The 23,621-nt window shown below is 36.3% G+C and overlaps 1 protein-coding gene across 2 annotated transcripts in view; it reads right to left on the bottom strand.

Moving 5' to 3' along the window:
• Positions 1 to 23,621, bottom strand: part of LOC135226979 (bicaudal D-related protein homolog) — a 250,816-nt gene that overhangs the window by 226,742 nt on the left and 453 nt on the right. For both annotated transcript variants that reach the window (XM_064266691.1, XM_064266692.1), the window contains exon 1: positions 22,836 to 23,621. This exon is cut by the window's right edge and continues 453 nt beyond it. In XM_064266691.1, the coding sequence (XP_064122761.1) occupies positions 22,836 to 23,204 (369 nt within the window). In that variant the 5' untranslated portion in view covers positions 23,205 to 23,621. The remainder of the gene's footprint in view (positions 1 to 22,835) is intronic.

Raw genomic sequence — 23,621 nt, 5'->3', positions numbered from 1 at the left:
TATCATTTTTGAAATATTTGCATATAAAGTACGATAGTACGAAAAAACTACGATCGGTCAACTTTGACTCAACCGAAAGGTCAAAAAACGCATTTATAACATAAAAATCTTACAGCTAGTAATATTCAATCATTTATCTTCATTTTAAACAAAACATATTGCAAGTCCTCTAGAACAATATCTCGATTTCTGGTGAATTTTTGAAAAAAATATTTTTTTTCCCCTCCGCGCCGAAACGATTTTCGGCCGAAAATCTCGGAAACGCGTAGGTCACATTCTCCTAATATTTGAGCCTTTTCAATATTACGCTTTTTTTAAAGGTTTATATATGGAAATGTGCCGCAAAAACATGCACAAATAATAACCAAAACAATTATTTGGAAGGTTTTATGTAGCATTTATCATTTTTTGAAAATATTTTGCATATAAAGTACGATAAGTACGAAAAAAAAACCCTTACGATCGGTCCAACTTTGACTCAACCGAAAAGGTCAAAAAACGCATTTATAACATAAAAATCTTACAGTCTAGTAATATTCAATCATTTATCTTCATTTTAAAACATATTGCAAGTCTCTAGAACAATATCTCGATTTATGGTGAATATTTGAAAAAAATATTTTATTCCGTCCGCGCGCCGATTCTCGGCCGAAAATCTCGGAAACGCGTAGGTCACATTCTCCTAATATTTGTGCCTTTTACATATTACGCTTTTTTTGTTTTATAGTTTTATATATGAAAATGTGCGCAAAAACATGCACAATATAACAAAAATTATTGGAAGGTTGTAGCATTTATCATTTTTGAAATATTTTGCATATAAAGTTACGATAAGTACGAAAAAAACTACGATCGGTCAACTTTGACTCAACCGAAAAGGTCAAAAAACGCATTTATAAACATAAAAATCTTACAGTCTAGTAATATCAATCATTTATCTTCATTTTAAAACATATTGCAAGTCTCTAGAACAATATCTCGATTTATGGTGAATATTTGAAAAAAATATTTTTATTCCGTCCGCGCGCCGATTCTCGGCCGAAAATCTCGGAAACGCGTAGGTCACATTCTCCTAATATTTGTGCCTTTCATATTACGCTTTTTTTAAAGTTTTATATATGAAAAATGTGCGCAAAAACATGCACAATATAACAAAAATTATTGGAAGGTTGTAGCATTTCTCATTTTTTTATATTTGCATATAAAAAAAAACTTTTAACAAAAATTCGACATTCGGTCAACTTTACTCGTTCGAAATGGTAAAAAAACAAAACTGCATTTGTAAGCTAAAACTCTTACAGTATCGTAATATTCAATCATTTTCCTTCATTTTGAAACAAATTGCAAGTCTCTATAACAATATTTCGATTTATGGTGAATTTATTAAAAATTATTTTTTTACATCCGCGCGCTACGAATTCATGCATCATTTTGTGATAATATTTTCTCTGTGTTGCTTTATTGTTTTACAATATGTTATATATCAAAATGATCGCAATTTAGTGCACATTACAACGAAAAAAAAAGCAACTTGTTACCTCTAACCGTTTGGCGCACAGCGCGAATTTGAATACAATTATGTATGAATTTTTTTTTTTTCGCTACCATATATCGCATTATTTATATATGATAATGATAATATTTTTCATTTCTGATGGTTGCATACTAAACTTCAAGCAATGAGAAAAAAAAGGAGCCAAAAATGAACTCTTAATCTTGAAAACTAAGCGCGCTGTGATTTTTTGAAAAAATATTTTTTCCGCTTACGCGCTCACTCTCAAACCCCTCCGGCATACGGGAGTCATTTTTTTTATTTAGGGCTCCGGCGTTTAAGGGTTAACTGAATCTATCTTTTAAAGAACTTTATAACCTTTTCTGATAATTCGCCTTTCATAATCCGCGCGACTTTTTAGTAATTAACCTATATTCATGGTGTTCATAATTTTTAGGAAGCTGATGATGTTTTCTTCTGCCCTTTTGTTTTCAGCCATTCTATTAGCCACGTGTGCGGTATCATGACTGAGATAAAACAAAATAATAATAATACTTACAATATTTTTACATCAATCTATGATTTATTTTCTTGGATGGGATACGCCTATCAAAATTCTTCCTCTTTTCAATACAAAAAATCAATTATCCTTATTCATACTTTGAAATAATATTTTTCGACTTCAACGGCCATCGCTGTTATCACTTACCTTCACACTCTCAGATCAATCAACCATTCACTCACTGACACTGGTCTTGTTGATATATCATTGCTAGGTCACTCGAATAAACTTGAGTAACAAATAAGTATCGTCAATAAAACTGTACGTTTCATTGTTAAGCTGATGAATGAATTTGTGAGCGGTTATTCGATTCTTAGGAAGAGGCGAGTTAGCCGAGTTGTAAATATTCATCATATGACAACTCAGTTGTTTTTTGCCAGTCTAGCATATCTGAGCATTTTCATTTCAAGAACTGGAGAGAGCATTCAATCGCAAATGAACATCCGATAATAAACACGTCAAAAAATTAAGTGTAAATCTAATTGATAAATAATCATACGAATGAAAAGTCAGTTAATTCGATTAATGATATCTTCATGTTAAAAGTAAATAACTTACTAATACCCTCATATTGTTAATGCAGTATATATCATGTTTTTTTTTCTAAGGTAAAAATGACCAATTATAAGACTAAACTAATTAGGTACAAATCCCATTTACATACGTCTCCCCAAAATGAGTTTAAAAATACATGAACTGCCCGAGAATCACATATTAAAGCATTTTAGTGGTAAATGACAGAATTAGATAAGGCCTGTATGAGCATAAATGTTGATAATCAAATGGTCCTTTCAAAAATCGACAAACGGTGGGTTAGAAGAGCAACAGTAAAAGGATAAAAACCAGAGATCAAAATAAGGTTGAATAAAAAAAAAGACGGATAAAAAAGAGCGATCATAAACATATAAATTCCTTCAAACCGGATCGCTCTCTAGCGATCTGTCTGACTTTCGGCCACGCGAAGTCCTTGACCCACAATTGCCAGACTGATCCGCCCAGAATGAATACACAAACGCTGCCTCTCATAAATACACAGCAAACAAACACACACATGGATACGAAAAACAAAGGCAGTTTCTACTGTTATAAAAACCCATATGCACCCTATTCAATACTTATGACACACACACACCACAAAATGCATGGACATAACACATATTAACACGTCAGGCAAATGCTGACTTCATTCATTATACTTTCGCAATAAAACAACGATATACGATGAAAGACGCCGCGGTTTTAACCAACGATACTAAACAGAATAATGAAGGCAGTGACATGGGAGCCTGGATTTAGGTAAAGTTAAATGCGACTCTGTCTGTTGCAATAATATCTGCGAAGACATGACACTGCCTCCTGGCTCTCCGTTTGTGAGGAAGAAGATTTGACTACGAGACTCTTCATGCCATCTTCATGATCAACATCACCGTCATCACCATCACCATCACAAAGGGAAGATGACATCTACCAAATGAGAATGAGATGGATGAGAGAAATGAAATTCATTGTTGTATGTTATCGCAAGCAGACTGCATTCCGAAAACAATGACAAAATGACCTCTATCATGAATAACCCTCTCGACAACTATTGTCAATCACTCAACGCGAAGTATAATGCCTCGCTGGAAGTGATGCATGATAGCTGGCAAAGAGATGGACGAAGATTATTCATAAGTTACCGCTATATATGATAGTTCATTGAGAATTATATGGGAACTCTCCAAAACAAGTGCAAAATGTCAAGCACAAATGCATGATAACCTGCTTAGACATGTTTGATGCGAAAACACACAGACCTCTGACGTTTAATATCGGTTCTCATTATCGTTCTTAAAACGAAAAAGACCTCAGAGACCAGCACTCAGCGTCGCAGCCATAAAACTATTACGAAACCTTCCCACGAACTATAACGAAGATAATATATATATGTTTGTGCGTCTGTGTGTGTGCGTGTGTAAATAGAAAGAAAACGATCACAATAAATTCCGCGTTGCCCAGAAAGAGAGAGAGAATCAATAACATACAACAACTTTCAAGTAAAATATCCACGAATAGTCAGTATCGTTCCAATCTTAGAGTATCTACTGACGAAGCAAGCACAACCTCTAAGAGAGAGAGAGAGAGAGAGAGAGAGAGAGAGAGAGAGAGAGAGAGAGAGAGAGAGAGAGATTGTTACGGGTATTACGTAACTAGCACGAAGTCTTTCTTCAGCCCAATAACGGAAGTTAATTACGAGGTGAAATCAGTTTAGTATTTATTCACCTTCGCACACCTGACTAAGCACTATCATGAACGAGTGGGCAAGGACGCCCTCCCCGTCTTTAGGGGTCAAAGGGTGACCCTCTTCATCTCACGTTTTCTAATAACAATATTGAAGGTAATGGCAATAATCGATGCCAACAAGACGACTGAAGAGGGAGACGAGAGGGCAGCGAAAGAAGATGAGACGGTGTAGAGCAAAAATAATTTTATTTTACCAAACTTTGTAAACACAAAATATGCATCAATGTTCAACAACCTCAATCAATAAGGTAATTGCTTTCCTTTCAACCACCTTTCACCACCAATCGAACACCTGCGTCCCAGCCAGGCAAGTCCATTAAACCGATAGAAACTTCACGTTTAGAATCGCAAATGACCCTGCCATGCTCGTAACACCGAAGTCAGGCATTTGGCCTAAGCCACAAATAGGAAATCTGAGGTTCCGAGGTTTTAAGATGCTGGCGAAATGACATCCGACAGAAACTGCAAAAATTATTTCTTTTTTGCAATAACACCACTGAAACACTGATAAGAAATCAATTATAAAAAATGTTCCCTCAAAAATTTTGCAAGAACATGTCCTTTTCGAGGATACAGCTCAGAGCAAATTTACACACACACACAAACACATGCAAACACACACGTCCACAATAAACTCATAAATTCACTATTTCTCACACTATTGGATACGCTTATGCAAGTGGAATGTCAATGAAGACTCGCTGTGAATTATATCAATCTCACTCTAACCTACTGTATGTGGGTTTGAATCCCACCATGGCAGGTAGGGCTTCTTGTATCTCACACTTGAAGCAAGGCTTTTTGGTAACCGTATTATGTCTAGTGAAAGGGACCAGTGAAATTTCAGATATGTACAAATAGTATATATATATATCATATATATATATATATATATATATATCTATATATATATATATATATATATATATATATATATATATATATATATATATGTTGTGTGTATGCAGTATGTATAGATATATTATAAATACATATACAATGTTATATATAGTATATATATACAATATTATATGTATATATATAACATATATATATATATATATATATATTATATATATATATATATATACAGTAAAGTCCTCGGGTTACGCTGGTCTCGACTTACGATGTTTCGTGGTTACGAACGCGCCCCCATAAAAATATAAAAATAATATTTTGCGTCGTTCCGTCTTACGCGGTTTAGCGTCGTAAGCAACGTAACAAACGCGAACTAGTTCCGGGCGCACGGCGGAAGAATACGCTTTGTGGGGGAGAGGACGGCGTCGCTTCGCTACGCTCATTCCTCGCCATACGCCATTTTGGTTGTTTACACTGCCTCTCTCTCCCTCGTGTTGTATCGTTTTTGTAACTTTTTGCTCTTTGTTATGGCTCCCAAGCGCAAGGCGGACTCTTCTGATGGTAGTGCATCGAAGAAAAGAAAGGCCATCACCATGGAAATTAAAGTGGACATTATAAAGCGATCTGAGAAGGGAGAACGCCAACAAACATTGGCCGCTCGCTTGGCCTTAGCCGTTCGACCGTTGCTACCATTATCAAAGATAAAGAGCGCATCGTTGAACATGTGAAAGGATCTGCTCCTATGAAAGCGACAGTGATAACTAAGCAGCGTAGTGGTCTAATAATTGAAATGGAAAGGTTATTGGTGCTTTGGTTGGAAGACCAAAATCAACGGCGTATCCCAGTCAGCCTTATGGTGATTCAGGAGAAGGCGAAAAGATGTTTGAAGCGTTGAAAAAAGAAAAGGGGGAGGGAAGTGAAAGTGAAGAGTTTGTGGCTAGTAGGGGTTGGTTTATGCGATTTAAGGCTCGGGCCAATTACCATAACCTTAAATTGCAAGGTGAAGCTGCTAGTGGGATGAGAAAGCAGCGACTGTGAATTTCCTAAAGCGTTGTCTGAGATAATTAAGGAGGGGGGTTATTCTGCTCAGCAAGTGTTTAACGTAGACGAGACAGGTTTGTTTTGGAAACGTATGCCTAACCGCACTTACATCGCCAAGGAGGAGAAGTCAGCACCCGGTCATAAAGCCAGCAAGGAGAGGCTAACTTTACTTCTTGGGGGTAATGCTGCTGGCGACTTCAAACTGAAGCCCTTGTTGGAGTATCAGTATCTCCAGCACCTTCTGTAGGTTCTGCCTCACCTAAAGACTCACCTGCCCCAACATCTCCAGTAGTATGTTCTGCCTCACCTCAAGAATCACCTGCCTCAGCATCTCCAGTACTAGTATGTTTCTGCCTCACCTCAAGAATCACCTGCCTCAGCATCTCCAGCAACTTCTGGAGGTTCTTTTTCTCTTCACTAACCTCCCCCAGTCTCTCCAGCACCGCAGCTTCCTCTCCAGTGTGCAAGCCAATCAAACTAATAAGGTAAGGAATTGTTCTCTCGTTGTTATTGATAGGTATTTACATTAAATCATGTGGTATTTTCAATGTTCCGACTTACGCTGAAAATCGTGTTACGACGCATCGTAAGAACGGATCAACGTCGTAACTCGAGGACCCCCTGTATATATATATATATATATATATATATATATATATATATATATATATATATATATATATATATATATATATATATATAAAGCTCATCGGCAAATGGCATCGTTCCTATATAATTCGACATGTAGTAATGATATGAATACATAGTTCTTATAGAATGACCTCTATAGAGTCCTTTTCGTGTTCTTAGTATTCATTTATTTTCCGAGCTGATGATGACCTTCAATGCAGTCAAGGCAGTTTCAGCACTAAATCAATAGAAGACCAGACTTATCTACTTAACATCTCCATTTTATCTTTCCAGTCCTTGGCATTTGGATGTGAGACGGCGGAATGTATTCAATATTTTATTTTTCCTTCAACGAAATTCCCCTGAACAAGGAAGGAACATTTGCTGTGGCCAGAGTAGGCAATAAAAGTAATGCCGCTGGATTCAAGTAACTGAACTGGAACGTCAAAATGAGCAACGCAGGATCTATTAGTCCGATTCTCAGAGATGTACTGTACCTTTCCGTACAAAACGTCGCCATACGAAGTCAGATGTTCAAGGAAGATAGATAGAAATGTAAAAAGAAAAGAAAATCAATAAATAAATCTGTTAGATTTTTTTTGGAAAGGCTACAATTATAGCTGCTTAGCCTCATGATGATATCTTAGTAAGTTTTCACGTAATTCTTTGTTATGTATACAAATAAACTGTAAGCTTGGATATTGGAACTTCGATGACAATTGGATGGTAACTAAGCAAAATATGAAAATTTCACGGACGAGCATTCCTTTCCTAAGGTCGAACCCACCTAAGAACAGGAAGAAGGTGGTATCAGTACCTAAAAGCATAAAAATCATAAATAGTAATAATAATAATTCAAGGAGAATGTTTTTTGTCCTCTACAAAATTCGACTTCAATCCTTCTCCTGGGATATGACGCATCAAAACTGCAAAACCAAGCAAGGATGTGCCCATTTCAGGAGTAACAATAACTTTGTCACAGGAACAGCAGTAAAAGTTGCTCCGAACAACACTCAAATGGATATTCATCGAACAGATGCCGATCGAAGCCACAAAACCACAATAAAGCTGTCTACGCAGAAACAACGTCCGTATAGGAGGTAAGTAACCCCGTCGCACCAACCTCCCCTTTCATGCTAGATGGCCCGTGGAGACAGAGCTCCCCTTTCACCCCAGTGTCCCTTTTCCAGAATCACAAATAACCGGAAACACCTTTACACTCTCGCACCTGGACCACCCGCCGCCCATTGAGAGATAAAACCCTTGTGGACGTTACGCAGAGAGGTCACATTTCTCCGTTCTAACGACGTTTCCATTTTGGCACGACGGGAAGGGCAGGACACCATGCTTAAAGCTGAATTTGTTTCCTATGATAACATGCAGCCACTTCCTGGACCTTGACGTCATATGAAAGGGAAAGATTTGTTTTGCATTTGTACAAAGGAGACGCCATCACTTTGGCTGTAAGGACAATGTATGTATATATATATATTATATATATATATATATATATATATATATATATATATATATATATATATATATACATATATATATATATATTTGCAGACTGATATAAATATGGAAGTTAAATTTACAAAGAAAACTCGTGTAAATGACAGATAGGGGATTATAAAGGAAAATATGTACCTGGAATCCAACACACCTGGAGAATTAGTAGACCTACCCGGAACAGGGTAGGTCTACTAATTCTCCAGGTGTGTTGGATTCTAGGTACATATTTTCCTTTATGATCCTTTATCTGTCATTTATACGAGCTTTCTTTGTAAACTTACTTTCATATTTATATCAGTCTGCTTAGTAAAGGACGAGGGTCCAAAGGCGTTGCAGCGGTACTCCATTGTTTCACTTTCCTTCGTGCCTTTTGCCCTTATTTATGTATACACGTTCCAAATTTTCGTGATTCAGTTATACACCTCACACAACACACACCACACACACACACACACAGATATATATATATATATATCATATATATATATATATAATATATATATATATATATATATATATATACATATGTATATATATAATATATATAAAATATATATATACATATATATATATATGTAATAATATATATATATATATATATATATATATATATATATATTATACTGTTAATATGTAGCGTTCTCTGAGTTGTAGGGTCATTCATCGATTCAGCAGTTAAAACATGATTTGGTAGTGATCTGTTGGTATAATACATACACACACACACACACACACACACACACACACACACACATATATATATATATATATATATATATATATATATATATGTATATATTATATCAATAGATCACTACCAAATCATGTTTTAACTGCTGTATCATGAATGACCCTACAACTCAGAGAACGCTACATATGTACAGTATAATATGTAGATACAAGTCACTATTAAAAATGAAAATGCTGATGTCAGAGCGATACACATTCCAAAATGAAACACTAAAAACGAAATTCCATCCTACCATACAACCCATTTTCACTCGCTAGATATAATCATCTATAAAAAAAAAAAATTTAAATTCTCCGAAGTTTCTTCGGCACAAACGAGTTTTCTGTACAGCGTATAATCAAGGCCACCGAAAATAGATCTATCTTTCAGTGGTCTTCGTATAATGTTGTATGAGCCACGGCTCATGAAACTTTAACCACCTCCCGGCAGTGGCCTGTCCTATATCATTGCCAGACGCATGATTATAGCTAACTTTAACCTTAAATAAAATAGAAACTACTGAGGCTAGAGGACTGCAATTTGGTGTTTAACGATTGGAGGGTGGATAATCAACATACCAATTTGCAGCCCTCTAACCTCAGTGGCTTTTAAGATGTGAGGGTGGAAAGAAAAAGTGCGGACGGACAGGCAAATAGCCATCCCAGTAGTTTTCTCTTACAGAAAAAATATGTTACGAATTCATTATAACAGTATTATATGTGGGGACTATTTCATGAATACGTCTGATGAAGACTTTCATAACATAATGACGAAAATTCTAGTGTAAGGTATATACGACCTTTACCAGTGGCACCCAACTCTAGTCGTCTATGTTCGAATTTCAGGACGAAGTGGATAGCAACAACTTTAGCTCTATCGTCGTACTTACAAATACTGGTTTAGTTTTGTTGTGGTCTAGTTTCTGGGTTTCTCTTTGTTTAGTTGAGCCTACCCTTCCTTTACTCTTTCTTTCTTTCATTTCGCCCGATTTCAGTATTATATGTGGGGACTATTTCATGAATACGTCTGATGAAGACTTTCATAACATAATGACGAAAATTCTAGTGTAAGGTATATACGACCTTTACCAGTGGCACCCAACTCTAGTCGTCTATGTTCGAATTTCAGGACGAAGTGGATAGCAACAACTTTAGCTCTATCGTCGTACTTACAAATACTGGTTTAGTTTTGTTGTGGTCTAGTTTCTGGGTTTCTCTTTGTTTAGTTGAGCCTACCCTTCCTTTACTCTTTCTTTCTTTCATTTCGCCCGATTTCAGTATTCCTCTTAAGAATGTCGCAATGACCTCGAAGTTCAAATTTATTCGTTACTCTTCCATAAACTAATTGCTTTCTATACTAACTCGTCCTTTATGCGAGTACGGTACTCACGAGATTTTTCCTAGTGGCCTTAAAATAATAATGATAACCGTTCCCTCCCTCTACAAGAACGTCAAAGCAACTGTCAACGTCCCCATACTTGACAGCATTGACAAAATGATTCCCATCAACCGTCATGTACTGCAACGTTAATTTAGATACTTCCGCTCCCAAGACCAATGTGCCCCTTACGGCGTTGGACGAGAGGGGCGAATAAGCTTTGCTTCCTTTGTATCCGCCCAAAATGCAGTGAAATCCCTTCTACCGGGTCTTTAGTAAATTAGCCTCTAAGTTGAAAGGCAATAAGAGAGATTTCATCTCTTGCTTGGATGGGATTCCACCTCGCAAGAACGCGAAAGCCATTTTCTCTTCCTAACGGGAAACTTATACAGAAACGGCAATGGGATCAATCACGCGAATTAACCTGAAGAAGTTCTGCATTTGCATTCACTCCTTTGTCAACTGATTGGAAGTCGTTCACCCGGCAGCCGCGCAGACTTACCTGTATTTTGCAGAACTTCTGGTCTTAGAATATCCGAAGAACAATAAAAATAAAAATCACATCCTTTCTCCGGAATTCAGACCATGTACTATCTATATTGGCATAAGGAAGATGTTACTTCATCAGGAAAATGACACAACGAGGTGTCTTCAGAACCTACGGCATATCATTCTCTAGGTAGCATATTGACAATATGTGATAAATACGAGCAAAACATTTCCAAAAGTTGATCTCTAAAACGGCATCCACCAGATCTAAACTGCTTCGTCTTTCCTTCAATCAGAGAGCGATCAGTCATTTTAAGAGCCTTCGAATCTATGACAGTGCGAACTTTAACGCCTTCATTTTTACAAATATATTTGATCATTCAATTATTTCAAGAGACCTCAGACCCCAATAACAGGCATTCAGCTTTTCATGACGCAAGACTTCACAGCTATCAGTATTCAATCAAGTTCAGCCTCAGCATTTTCTGGGGTAGACAGATGCAGGTCCATACCGGTTGCATCTGATCAGAGAAAAAGTGAGGTTGTAGCTCATGTGTGGGGACAGCTTCTTACACAAGCCTCGCAGTTCTTCATAAATACCTAACGTCCGTGTGTTTGTGTGTGTGTGTTTTACATTAGATTTACACTACTTTCCTTTAATAACGACTTTCCTACGACATTACAGAATAACAAATGTTTGATTCAAATCTATTATTTCTCTGATCAGCTCGCAAACAATGTATACAAATTATAATTTGCAATACATGTTTCCTAAAATATAATTTCCAATTGCCTTTCAGCAATAGGGAAAATTAAGTCATAATAACAACAATTGTGAAACTATGATTGAACAATAAAGGTGGGAGATGTAGTAGGGATAAGGAGTTGTAGTACATCCTCCGCCAAGTGACATTTCAAGAGTCGATCGTTCAAATACCTCATGAATTATTCAACTGCTTCGTTAGAATCTACCTTTTGGAAGCTGTGATCGATAAAAGGCTTATGTTTGATCTTGAATAGTTTTGTAAATAGGTGAAACAAAACATGTTCACTGAAATAAAGGCGAATAGAGAGACTTCGTTAGATAGATAGATAAATAGATCGATAGGTAGGCATGAATATTTAGCCATGAAGACATCTAGTGACATATGGTGCACAGCATTTGCTACAACGTAATTTAAACGTAATTTAAAGGGAGATTAATTTTGTTGAAAGCTTAAATTATGCTGCACAATCAATTGGACCATCGAACTGTAACATTAATGTACAATCCTCAAACAGGAAATAAAAGTATGCGATGCTGACTTATAACAAAAGGGGGAACAATGTCATGAAGACACTTCATAATCCAGTCAAATACACTAGACTTATCTCTCACAGGAGGCGCATACAGAATAGAAAGCAGCAGAAAGCCATCCACACAACGCATAAAACCTTACAGTGTATCGACACGGTGTATTCATATTGGCCATTATCACCCACCAGAGACCATCAGATGTTGGGTGACATTGGCCGTGCCTTCGTCTCGCTGCTTTGGAAGTGAGTGAAAGTGTCGACAGGTTCCTTGAGACAACGTTTTTTCCCAGTGGCCTCAGATGCAGAGGGATCTGAGCCTCGAGTAAGGTTTGTCTCCAAAGTTCAACAGAAACAAAGGAGTGTCAGAAGTGTCTTACCTGAAATAAGATCTCTCTCTCTATGATCTAAAGAATTACTCAACGAAAAATGATGCAACGTTTGAAATGTCAATTCTTTCACAAGATTTTTATATACACTACGAATAAACGTCTGAAGTTGATTTCTTATCTATAAGATTTCATTAAATCCTTAAACCTCTAAGCATTTTACAAGAATGAAAGGAATTGATGTCTGAAGCGCCATATTTTAACTACTTGTCACTTGCACGTAACTAACCGAACAAAAATATTCGACCGTACCTAAATTGAGGGATACTTTTACTGTTTTTTGCTTCTTACCCCCTGCAGTTCTTTGAGACTACTGTCAGCGTTGCGATGGCGTAATTACCTGTGAAGTTCCCAGGCGGGAACCTCATTTCTCTCAGACGTAGATACTGGCTTTCGAGGAGCCTAGTGAAGGGGATTTACAATAACGTTTCAGTTCAAGGTGCAGGTTTCCGAAAGAAAAACACACACACACACACACGAGAATTTCATGTAATTCCTTCACAGGTAAAATTACCACGTGAAAATCAATAACTTATTTAGTAAAAAGACTTTCCAGTAAAATGCTTCGCGTGCAGATTCACTGGGATACCCTTCCTAAATCTCATTTACTGGGTTACGAATAATACATTATAAATAAGTTCGTTGCAAGAGAATTCCATTTCTTTGATAAGTGAGATGACACTGCCAATATCCAGAAAAACTATTTTGAAGACAGCCTCCATGATCGGAGATTTACATCTTGGTCGTGCATATACCGACCCAAGGTTTCAATAAAACCAAAAGCATCTCTAGGACCCTTCTCGGTCTTACGAGTTCAACCAGAATAAAAAATAATTAAATCAATGAACACCCATTGGAATGAAGGTAATCCATTTAAGTAGGCTTCAGGAAGAAACCTTCTCTCAACCATCATGTAACCAGGCATTACCACATACATACAAGCTAACGATCAAAGAAAAGAATGGAAGCACTGACGCGAAAGAGACCAGTGCCTCCATGGAGGAGACAATAACACGGAAAAAGAAAACAGAAGCTAACAAAAGAAAACGTGGAGTTCCAGCGATGGGCCAAAAGGACAGTCATTCACGTCCCTCTGGTATGTAAAAGGACTTGGTTCCTCGCCCTCTTCCCTGAGGGAAGTTACCCTTGAAGGAGTCAGCTGAGCGACAAAAATAAGGAAGGAAGAGACAAGGTCAGACATTATACGTTACGTTAATGGGTATTTGTAATAGCACAAAGAATGCGCATACGGTACAGCTTATTTATATCTTATATTACTGCAGGTAATTTGTTGAATAATGGAGTCGACATGTACAGATATCGAACGAAACATACCTTTCACACAAACAGTAGAGATATTATTGGCATTTTGACACGAAACTGCATCATCATGATCCTGGTATTAAAGATGTTACTCACATGTTTCATGTAATCAGTTGCTAAAAATAACATAAAATTACAAATCACTTACAAAATATGGATGGCATGCCATCTATACTATAAGCGACGATGCTGTTAGGCAAGTATACATAAGTATAACATGTGTGTGTTTAATTATACCTCTCTCTTTCTCTCTCATACGACAAATGTACACACACACACACACACACACACACACACACATATATATATATATATATATATATATATATATATATATATATATATAATATATAATGACAGCTTGTGCTAAGCTCTCACCACTAAATGTGGAAGATGGAAAGAGCCTTTGTAAAGAAAATACTTTGTTCACGATTTTCAGTACGGACAGTTCCCAAGAGAATGTTTCAAATGACGAAACAGCTTATTGAGAGAACAATTCTCTTTTTCAGTTTTAGCCCTCGGCACCTTTTGCGAGAGAGGTGTAAACTGACTTCACTTGTCATATAAAAAATGACAAAAGATTCAAGCAATGAACCAGTTACTGAATATTAGAAAGGTGATTGGTCAATCCGAAAACTGGCGTGACAGGATTCCAGATTCTCAGTGCTGGATAATGTGTGTATAATCAGGGTATATCCAGTACTGACCTCTTTAATGAGAGCAATGTAAATCTAGTCCAATAAATGCATTCTGTGAATATATATTTCTTTTGCATGTTTTCTTATAGCAGGTATCCAGTGAAAGCTGCATTTTGAAATTAATCTTTTTTTCAGAATTATGAAGCAAAGGAAAAACATCTATTTTTAAACGTACAGGAAGGAAAGGAAGAAAGCGTTCGGTTGTAATTCAAGTACAGTTTTGGCTCCTAGTGTTGTAAGAGGTGTCCGTTATAACTGTTCATAGCGCCGCTGCTGCTGCATACCAACAACAGCAAACATTACGCCGGGTATTAATAATGATGATGTTGGCAGTTCTGTTTCAGTAACCCAAATCTCCGTCTCCCTTTTGTGCCTTTCCGTTTAAGTTTACTATATATATATATATATATATATATATATATATATATATATATATATATTTTTAATATAAAATATATTAATATATATATATACTATATATATATATATATATATATATATATGTGTGTGTGTGTGTGTGTGTGTGTGTGTGTGAATATATACTCGTATAATAGAAGTGGCGCCAAGAGGGGAGAGCCATCATGTTCTACGCAAATCTCCTAAGAACAAGGCGGCTGCCATCTCTCGTTAATCTTTGCTTGACAAAAGTTAACATTTGTAGTAACCATTCACTTTTATATTTATTCGGCATTGCTCACAGGAATCGTCTGATTCTATTCTAACGCCATCTGTGTTGACTACAGTCACTTTCAAACTTCTCTTACAAAGAACTTTCAGGGTTTTTCACTGGTTTCTGTAAATTTATCATCCGGGTCAACTATTGGGGAACAGGTCAGGACAGGACCAGGGACCTTGCAAATGAAATCCCAGGGTTCTCATAGAAAACGAAAGAGAAACCATCTTTTCACGTGAAGCAAACGCTTCATGCAAAGTACATCCTAAGAATGTGTGTCACTGTGTCAGTCTAAAACGGAAATTGGTCTCGTATCGAAGCAGTATATATCACTTCCTTCCCAGAGGGCAAAAGGCTATCTGTGATGAACAGCAGTCGTGCTAAAACATATTCGTGCCTTCTTAATGACATATGGTAGTGAGCCGAGGGATAGCTTCCACCAAAAGAGCAGAGCTAAACTCTGCAATTTCTCTTTTAACAGAAGTGAACGATCCTGACACGATACTTGGTTTTTCATGTGACCTTTTTCTTTTTATTCACTTCCTTCAGTCTCTGCCTCTAATCGTTCAACTTCTTGTCTAATTCAAAATCAAATTCTATGGGCGAGTCCTTTGAAAGTCTCTAGGTCTGATTTGGTGGTCTTTTTTCATATCTAATAAAAACCGGTAAGAGGAAAATGGCGATATGATAGCTTATTTCAGCGCTTTTCAAAAATATGATCGTGTAACCTAACGAGTTGATTTTTAGAACTTTTGTCGTAATCCCGTCGAAGTGACATATCTATTTCTAAATTCCGTCATGCAACATCCGAACATGCATCACGAATTCGCTGACTAAGCCGCAATTGGTAAGGAACTGCCACGTGTTGCGTTGCAATTTCTTCCGTTGCAAAAGCCTGGGTAACACACCCAATAATGCATAGCTTCCGTAGCCCATCTTTAACTCCGTAATATATTCATTAAACATTTATATATAAATGTTTAATGCATATATATATATATATATTATATATATATATATATATATATGATATATATCTATATATATATATATATTATATATACATATATGTTATATGTATATGTATATGTATATACTCGTATCTATGTGTATCAGCAGACAGGACATATATCAACAGCGGGAGGTTACGGCTTGATTCCCTGCAAATAGAACGTCTTAAGCAAATCTCGTAGTTAAAAGCAACTATGCCTCTATTGATTAAAGCAGCGAATAATAAACATGCAGTTATTGGACTAAAGTGGGTCGTATCCAGGAGGGTAAGGGCTATGGTGTGTCAACCTCACCTACGATGGCTTGGAGAGAATCCGAAAGCCTAACACCTTCTGGAGGCATCACCCTCTGATGAAAAGTACATACATACATATATATATATATATATATATATATATATATATATATATATATATATATATATATATATATATATCAACTCATTACGGGTTCTAAAGCATAAAACAACGGGATCCACACCACAGGAGCCAGAGAAGGGAAAGTCTTTCTCCAATGCATAACGATCCTTCGCTCATGAAGACCTTCCTAAGAATCCAGGCCAATTGTTTGTCAAACTGGATTGATGGAGCAGGATTGATGCAGCCGTATTACAATAGTAGGTCGTCTTGCTTATTCTACTTCTCTCCTCTCTCTCTCTCTCTGTATGTACGTATGTATTGTGTGGTATAATATATATATATAATTAATATATATATATTATATATATAATATAATATAATAGTATATAGTAAATCACATATATATATATACATATATATATATATATAGATATATATATATATATATTATATTATATATATCATATAGAGATACGTGTGTGATTGTATATATATATATCATATATATATATATAATATATTATATCTATATATATATATATATATATATATATATATATACATATATATGCATGCAAATCTTCATATGTATATATAGATATACAACACCACCATTTAAGCATTCAAGACATTAAAGCAAAGAAAACGGCACCACCTTTACCAAAAGACAAATGACCCAGATAGTAGAATGAAAAAACTGATGTTGATGAAAGCCATAGCGACTTATTTGTGCATGGCCTTTACCCATGGCTATAACGTTACACACCTGGTGGTCGCAGAGCCAAGTCTTACGTAACAGTTCGCTCAAGATCTTTACTAAACGAGTTTGAGAAGGGGCGAAACTAAAGGGTGTCAGTCTCTTAGAGTCAGTACCAAAGGTCTGAGTCTCTTTCTCGCGAAAATACAACTCAACTTTTGTGGTAAATCTAATGCATTTTGTTGTCTCCAGAACATAAACATGAAGAGAGAGAGAGAGAGAGAGAGAGAGAGAGAGAGAGAGAGAGAGAGAGAGAGAAATTAGAACAAGACTTTGTGTTGTATCTAATCTGTTGATAATGAGAGAGAGAGAGAGAGAGAGAGAGAGAGAGAGAGAGAGAGAGAGAGAGAGAATGTTAGTTGCAAAACGCAACCGGTCCGCTTAGTAGAAAAAAATCCGTTACCTTATATGCTACATACAAAATGAATGAGGATACATGTATTGACCTTCTACCGTTCCTAGATTATGAACATGATCGCTCGGCCGAGAAAAGATGCGTTAAGAAATGTACATTAACTCTCATACTTCTTAATGTACCAGAGATAATGTACACATCTACCTTGATTTTAAATTTCTCCTTCAGTAAAGATTTGTGTTTCTGCTCAGTTGCATGTATACATAAATACAAATATAAATATTCATTACACACACACACATATATACATATACATATATATATATATATATATATATATATATATATATCATATATATACGTATATACATATATATATATATATATATATCATATATATATATATAGTGTATTTATGTGTATATGTGCATGGTTATGTACGCATATAGGTAGATATCTATTACACAATTATGTAAATCACTCGAGGCCTCTCATTTACGAGTATGAGAGCAAAATCAATTCCATGACGTTTGAAAAAGTAGCTCTTTGAAAACAAGCAGGTAAAAACCTGCTTGTGAACCTAAATTAATGAATAAAATCATTGTTATTCAAAATAAGCGAACTTTCAAATGCGACATGCCCAAATCGATCATTATCGAGGCAGACTCTCCAACCTTTGCAAGGATTGCAAATTTAAACAGTGAGAATTATAAAATATCAAAGTAATATCTACAAACTGATATACACATCCATATAAAAAAAAATATAGTCCACACAAACTAAGTCGCTGGTGAATTGTGCTTTAAAGTCGCATTACTGCTTTTCCTCAACTTCTAAAACATTATTACTGTAATATGCATGAAGGAACAAGTAAACAACCTTCAATAAAAAGGTGATTATGCCTTTCAACAAACAATAGGCTACTCATGTACCTACGATTCAGTTCGATGCGCCAACTCCAGAAATCTAGTTCAGGAATGTTTTAAAAACTTCTGTTTTATAACCAAAAAAAATAAATTTGGATAAACCCGTGTTATGTCAAAGAAAGACGGCTTAAGATAGACAGGTTCTCCTCATTATTATGAATTATAATAATTTTGGAACAAAATCTCTCTCAAAAACAATGAACTATTTTGGAGTTATTTTTCTAACACAATTTTCAAAGTACAATTTACAAACTGGCGACTAGACATATATCTGTCATTTCGTGAAGGTATCGTTACAGAATTCCTAATATCACACGGTGCCTAGATTGGTGTAAAAGTAACTTTGTGGTCTGGGAAACCTCGGGTTTTGCTAAAGTTCACGCCAAGTAAGAGTAACGGGGAAAAAAGCAGCACATTACAATATGCAGACCATTACGCACGCATGGGTACAAGACAGTGAAAATTGTGGTCGGCAGATAAACTGCCAACAAAAGTGATCGAATCACTGGAAAGGTCAGCAGTTCAGTAATAACTGTTCCAGAATCTCGCGTAGTCTGGACAAAAGTTCTTTCTTCGGTATCATACCAATAAGTTTACATTTGCCTTCCTTGCTTTGTCCCATGTGAGCGGAAGGAGCATGCAGAACTCACTTAAATCAGTCTGGTACCTTAACTACTTTTATCACGTCATAAAAACGGAACAAGACTTACTGTAGAGAGCTTTTTAGTATCCTGATATAGATGCAAAAAGGCCCGATACAGTACTGATCACGGACACTGACAAAAAGGATACGATGCTTCCATAGGAAAGGATGAGGACTATTTTTAATAACATTCAATTTCTAAGGCTGGTGCACAGCTCCCTACACAATATTTAATGGAGAAATAGGCACATAAAAGATGGAAGATATCATAACAAGGCTATTCGAGGCAATCTTACTATCTAGTGGCCTCGGCAGATGAACTATGAATATAATCTTTGTTCAGTTCCCAGAGGATGTACCAGTTGTCCTTCAAACTACTGGAGGTAAGTAACCCTTCATCCGAAGGGGATGGTCATTTTATCAGCTGATCCTGTCATCTTCAAGGAAAGGTAAGGATTGTTCTGTTTCCCGGGAACAGAGATCGGGACACTTAATAACTTTGATAACTGTTACATAGCAATGTTGGCTGCCAAGTTTAGTGTGACTTACAAAAATGATTATCTGCATGCCGAAAGAAGTGACAACAGTATTCTGACAGACAACCAATAGCCAGTAGATCGTCAACAAATGTTTCAAAGACTATAATCAACAGAGAATATTCCTCTCGAAGGTAAACTTATCCATTCTTCTGTCAAGAAAAAAAAAGAGATTAAGAAGTAGAACACATTACGAGTGCGGATGAAGTCTTTTATAATAGTTTAGTCAGACGTGGTTTCTATAACATAACATCTTCCAGATCCTTTTAATGTAAGAGCAGTAAAGCATCTTCCAGGTCCTTTTAATGAAAATGCAGTAAAACATCTTCCAGGTCCTTTTAATGAAATGGCAGTTAAACATCTTCCAGATCCTTTTAATCTAAGAGCATTGAAACATCTTCCAGATCCTTTTAATGTAAGAGCAGTGAAACATCTTCCAGATCCATAGTGTAAGTGCAATAAAACAACATTTTCCCGATCATTTAGCTAAATGTAAGTGCAGAAAAACATCTTCAACATTATTTTAAAGCAAGTGTAATAAAGCATCTTCCAGATCCTTTTAATGAAAAGGCAGTGAAACGTCTTAGATCCTTTTAATGAAAGTGCAGCCAAACAACATCTTCCAGCTCATTTTAATAATACTGAAAAAGAACTATAAACGTTTAGTTTGTGTAAAGCCAGGTTCTTGGATTTCCTTTTTCATCTAAATTTTCTATGTCCTCTGATTTTACTGATTTTAAATTATTGGTCACCTAAGATAAATGTCTTGACACACACACACGTGCGCGCACGCACGCACGCACACCCACACCATGGTTATATTTTACTTGGAATTATTAACATTCCATTGATGTTGAATTTTAATAGTCGGAATACTTTCTGATCTTTTCTTTTTCATTCATACTAAAATTAGTTCGATTCATAAAATACATTTGCATCTTACATAAACACTTACTGAGTAAATTCACAATAATTCAATCAGCTTTCCGCGGTAAATGAAATTTTTGGAAGCAAAGATTTCCTTGAGAGCATATCTGCACACATAAGCAATAGGAAAGGTGATTTAAAAAGTCAGCTGATTAGCCCAAGAAAGCGACAAAGCACAGTAAATCATCGTAGTGACGTTTGGGTGGAAATAGCCAGAAAGGGTGGGTAGAGATATGGGAGAGAATGGGCGTGGTGGGCGGAGTTCACGACGCAGGTTGTTCAACTCCATGCAGGAAAAGGGTTTTTTTCCTTTGATGTATTTGTGTATAAATCATCTTTCTCTCCCTCTCTTTTACCTTATTCGTTTCTTTACTTAAAAGAAAAAAAAAGATTCACCATGTGAACGTAACACCTTTAATCTCAAAATTTACATGTATTCATGTATTATGTGTATATATGTATATGATATATATATATATATATATATATATATATATATATATGTGTGTGTGTGTGTGTGTGTGTGTGTGTGTGTGTGTGTGTTCTAGGAATTTCAAAATTCTTAAAACACTATTTGTAGAAAAAAACATATCTCGATTGACTATATTTCAACCCCACTTCCACCTGTTATCAGGATCAAAAGCACTGACAATTGAAATATATGGTTTTGTCGTGTTAATGCTTTGTGGGCCTTTTAAACTACACACACACACACCACACACACACACACACACATATATATATATATATATATATATATATATTATATATATATTATATATATGATATATATATATATATCTATATACATGTATATCTTTCTATATATCTACCTATCTATCTATATATACATCAAGTCAAGAAAATTGTCTACTTCACAGAGAGAGAGAGAGAGGAGAGAGAGAGCGAGAGAGAGAAGAGAGAGAGAGAGAGAGAGAGCTATTTCACTCCATCTATGCTAGATTAGTACAATTTTGAGAGAGCCGAGTCACAAGTCATCGTAATCTTTAAAATCTTGCTATTCACTCGGTCACGAACACTGTCGGTAAACTGAGGTTTGATGTGTCTGCGGTCTTAACAACAAAACATGAATTTCGTAGTTCATAGGAGCTCTCTCTCATCTTCTTCTCTCTCCTCTGTCTTCTCTCTCTAATTATATATTATTATTATATATATAATAATAAATAATTATATTATATATATAAATATATCTAATATATATAAACCAATAGATTATATAATAAATATAATATATTATATGTGTGTGTGTGGTGTTGGTGTGTGTGTGATGTGTGGGTGTGGTGTGGTGTGTGTGTGGTGTGTGTGTGTTGTGTGTGTGTTTAATGTGGTTCAGCGCCGAATAACCAACAGTGAATTTTTCAACTGAGTGGGTATACATTATTCTACACATTAATGGCAGCCAATATTTGCACATTTTGCATAACCTATAAAATTTATACATTTGAGCATTTTCATGGCATGAATTAAAAGATCATATTACTTAACAATTACTAAAAGAGCTGTTATTACGCAGGATTTATTTATTTGTTTATTAGTTTACTACCTTACTTTTTTAGTTTAATCAACATCGAAGTTTCACAGCACAATGAGCGCATTTCTGCAGAACTGTGAAAACTTAGACGGGAACGTTGCTGTAAGTTACTAGCGTAGTTGACAGCATCAGGACTTCCTAGTGCCGATCATATATTGTGTCAATTACAGATAACCTAAGAATTACATATACCTGTAATTCAACTGTCACAAAGCTATAAAAACCTATAATGCATCTGTTGATTTCCTGAAGGTAATAATGACATATCAAACATTGGTCAATACTTCACTGCCAGAGCTACATAGGCCTACACTGCGCGTATGAACTGTCGGCTGCCAACGGGCAATATAAGCCTGCAACATACCTAACATAACTGAAAACCTGAAGGCTCACTTTGTCCCCGCTGCTCGCCTTACCTCTAATTTGTGGCTGTAGTCCTCAGCGAGACGCTCATTCTGTTGCACGAGAAGTTCGTTCCTTTCCAAAAGGGCCTTGCCTAATTCGGCAGCCAAGATAAGGTCCCTCTCCTTCTGGGCCAGACGTGCAAACACGTCCTCCTCAGTATCGTCGTCGTCCCCGCCCCCGTTCCCCCCAATTCCCGAGCGACACTCCATTTCGTATACGTAATCCTCCAATTCATATTTGGGGGAGGACATATCCCCGGGCATTGTGTCTTCCTCCAGTGAGTCAAAGTCCACAGACGATTTCCTGCCCCTCGAAATGGACTTCGGTAGGGCCAATTTACTAACCCCTCCTCCCGCAGGTCTGGGGTATGTTACTGGCATTACGCCCACGCGCCTGCTGGGGCATTACAACATTCAGCCTAGTCGCAGGTAGGCCTCTGGGGAATGATTACAAATATAGTCTATTTAAGATTTTTTTCAACAATGATATTAGCAATGACGTAAGTCTACCGAGCTCTCGTTTGCAATGTTGATTTAATATCGTCCATATCAGACAGTGGTCGATTTTACCATAAGTTTATATTAGCTTAATATGCAAGATTTCCAGGACTTGGTTTTTAAATGAGCAATTATTCTTATGTGACAGGCACTTTCTCTTGGGGTGTTACAACATGTAAAAGGATAGCACTCCACATTCACACATCACTTCATCACACAGCCTTATAGAAGGGCTCTTTTGGAAGCCATAAAAGTACCAGGACACCAACACAAAATTGCTGAGCCCGGTCTTGCGTGAAA

The sequence above is a fragment of the Macrobrachium nipponense genome, chromosome 15 (genome assembly GCF_015104395.2).
Source record: "Macrobrachium nipponense isolate FS-2020 chromosome 15, ASM1510439v2, whole genome shotgun sequence".
Lineage (NCBI taxonomy): Eukaryota > Metazoa > Arthropoda > Malacostraca > Decapoda > Palaemonidae > Macrobrachium > Macrobrachium nipponense.
The sequence above is the reverse complement of the archived record's forward strand: the minus strand, read 5'-3'. Positions and strand labels throughout refer to the sequence as shown.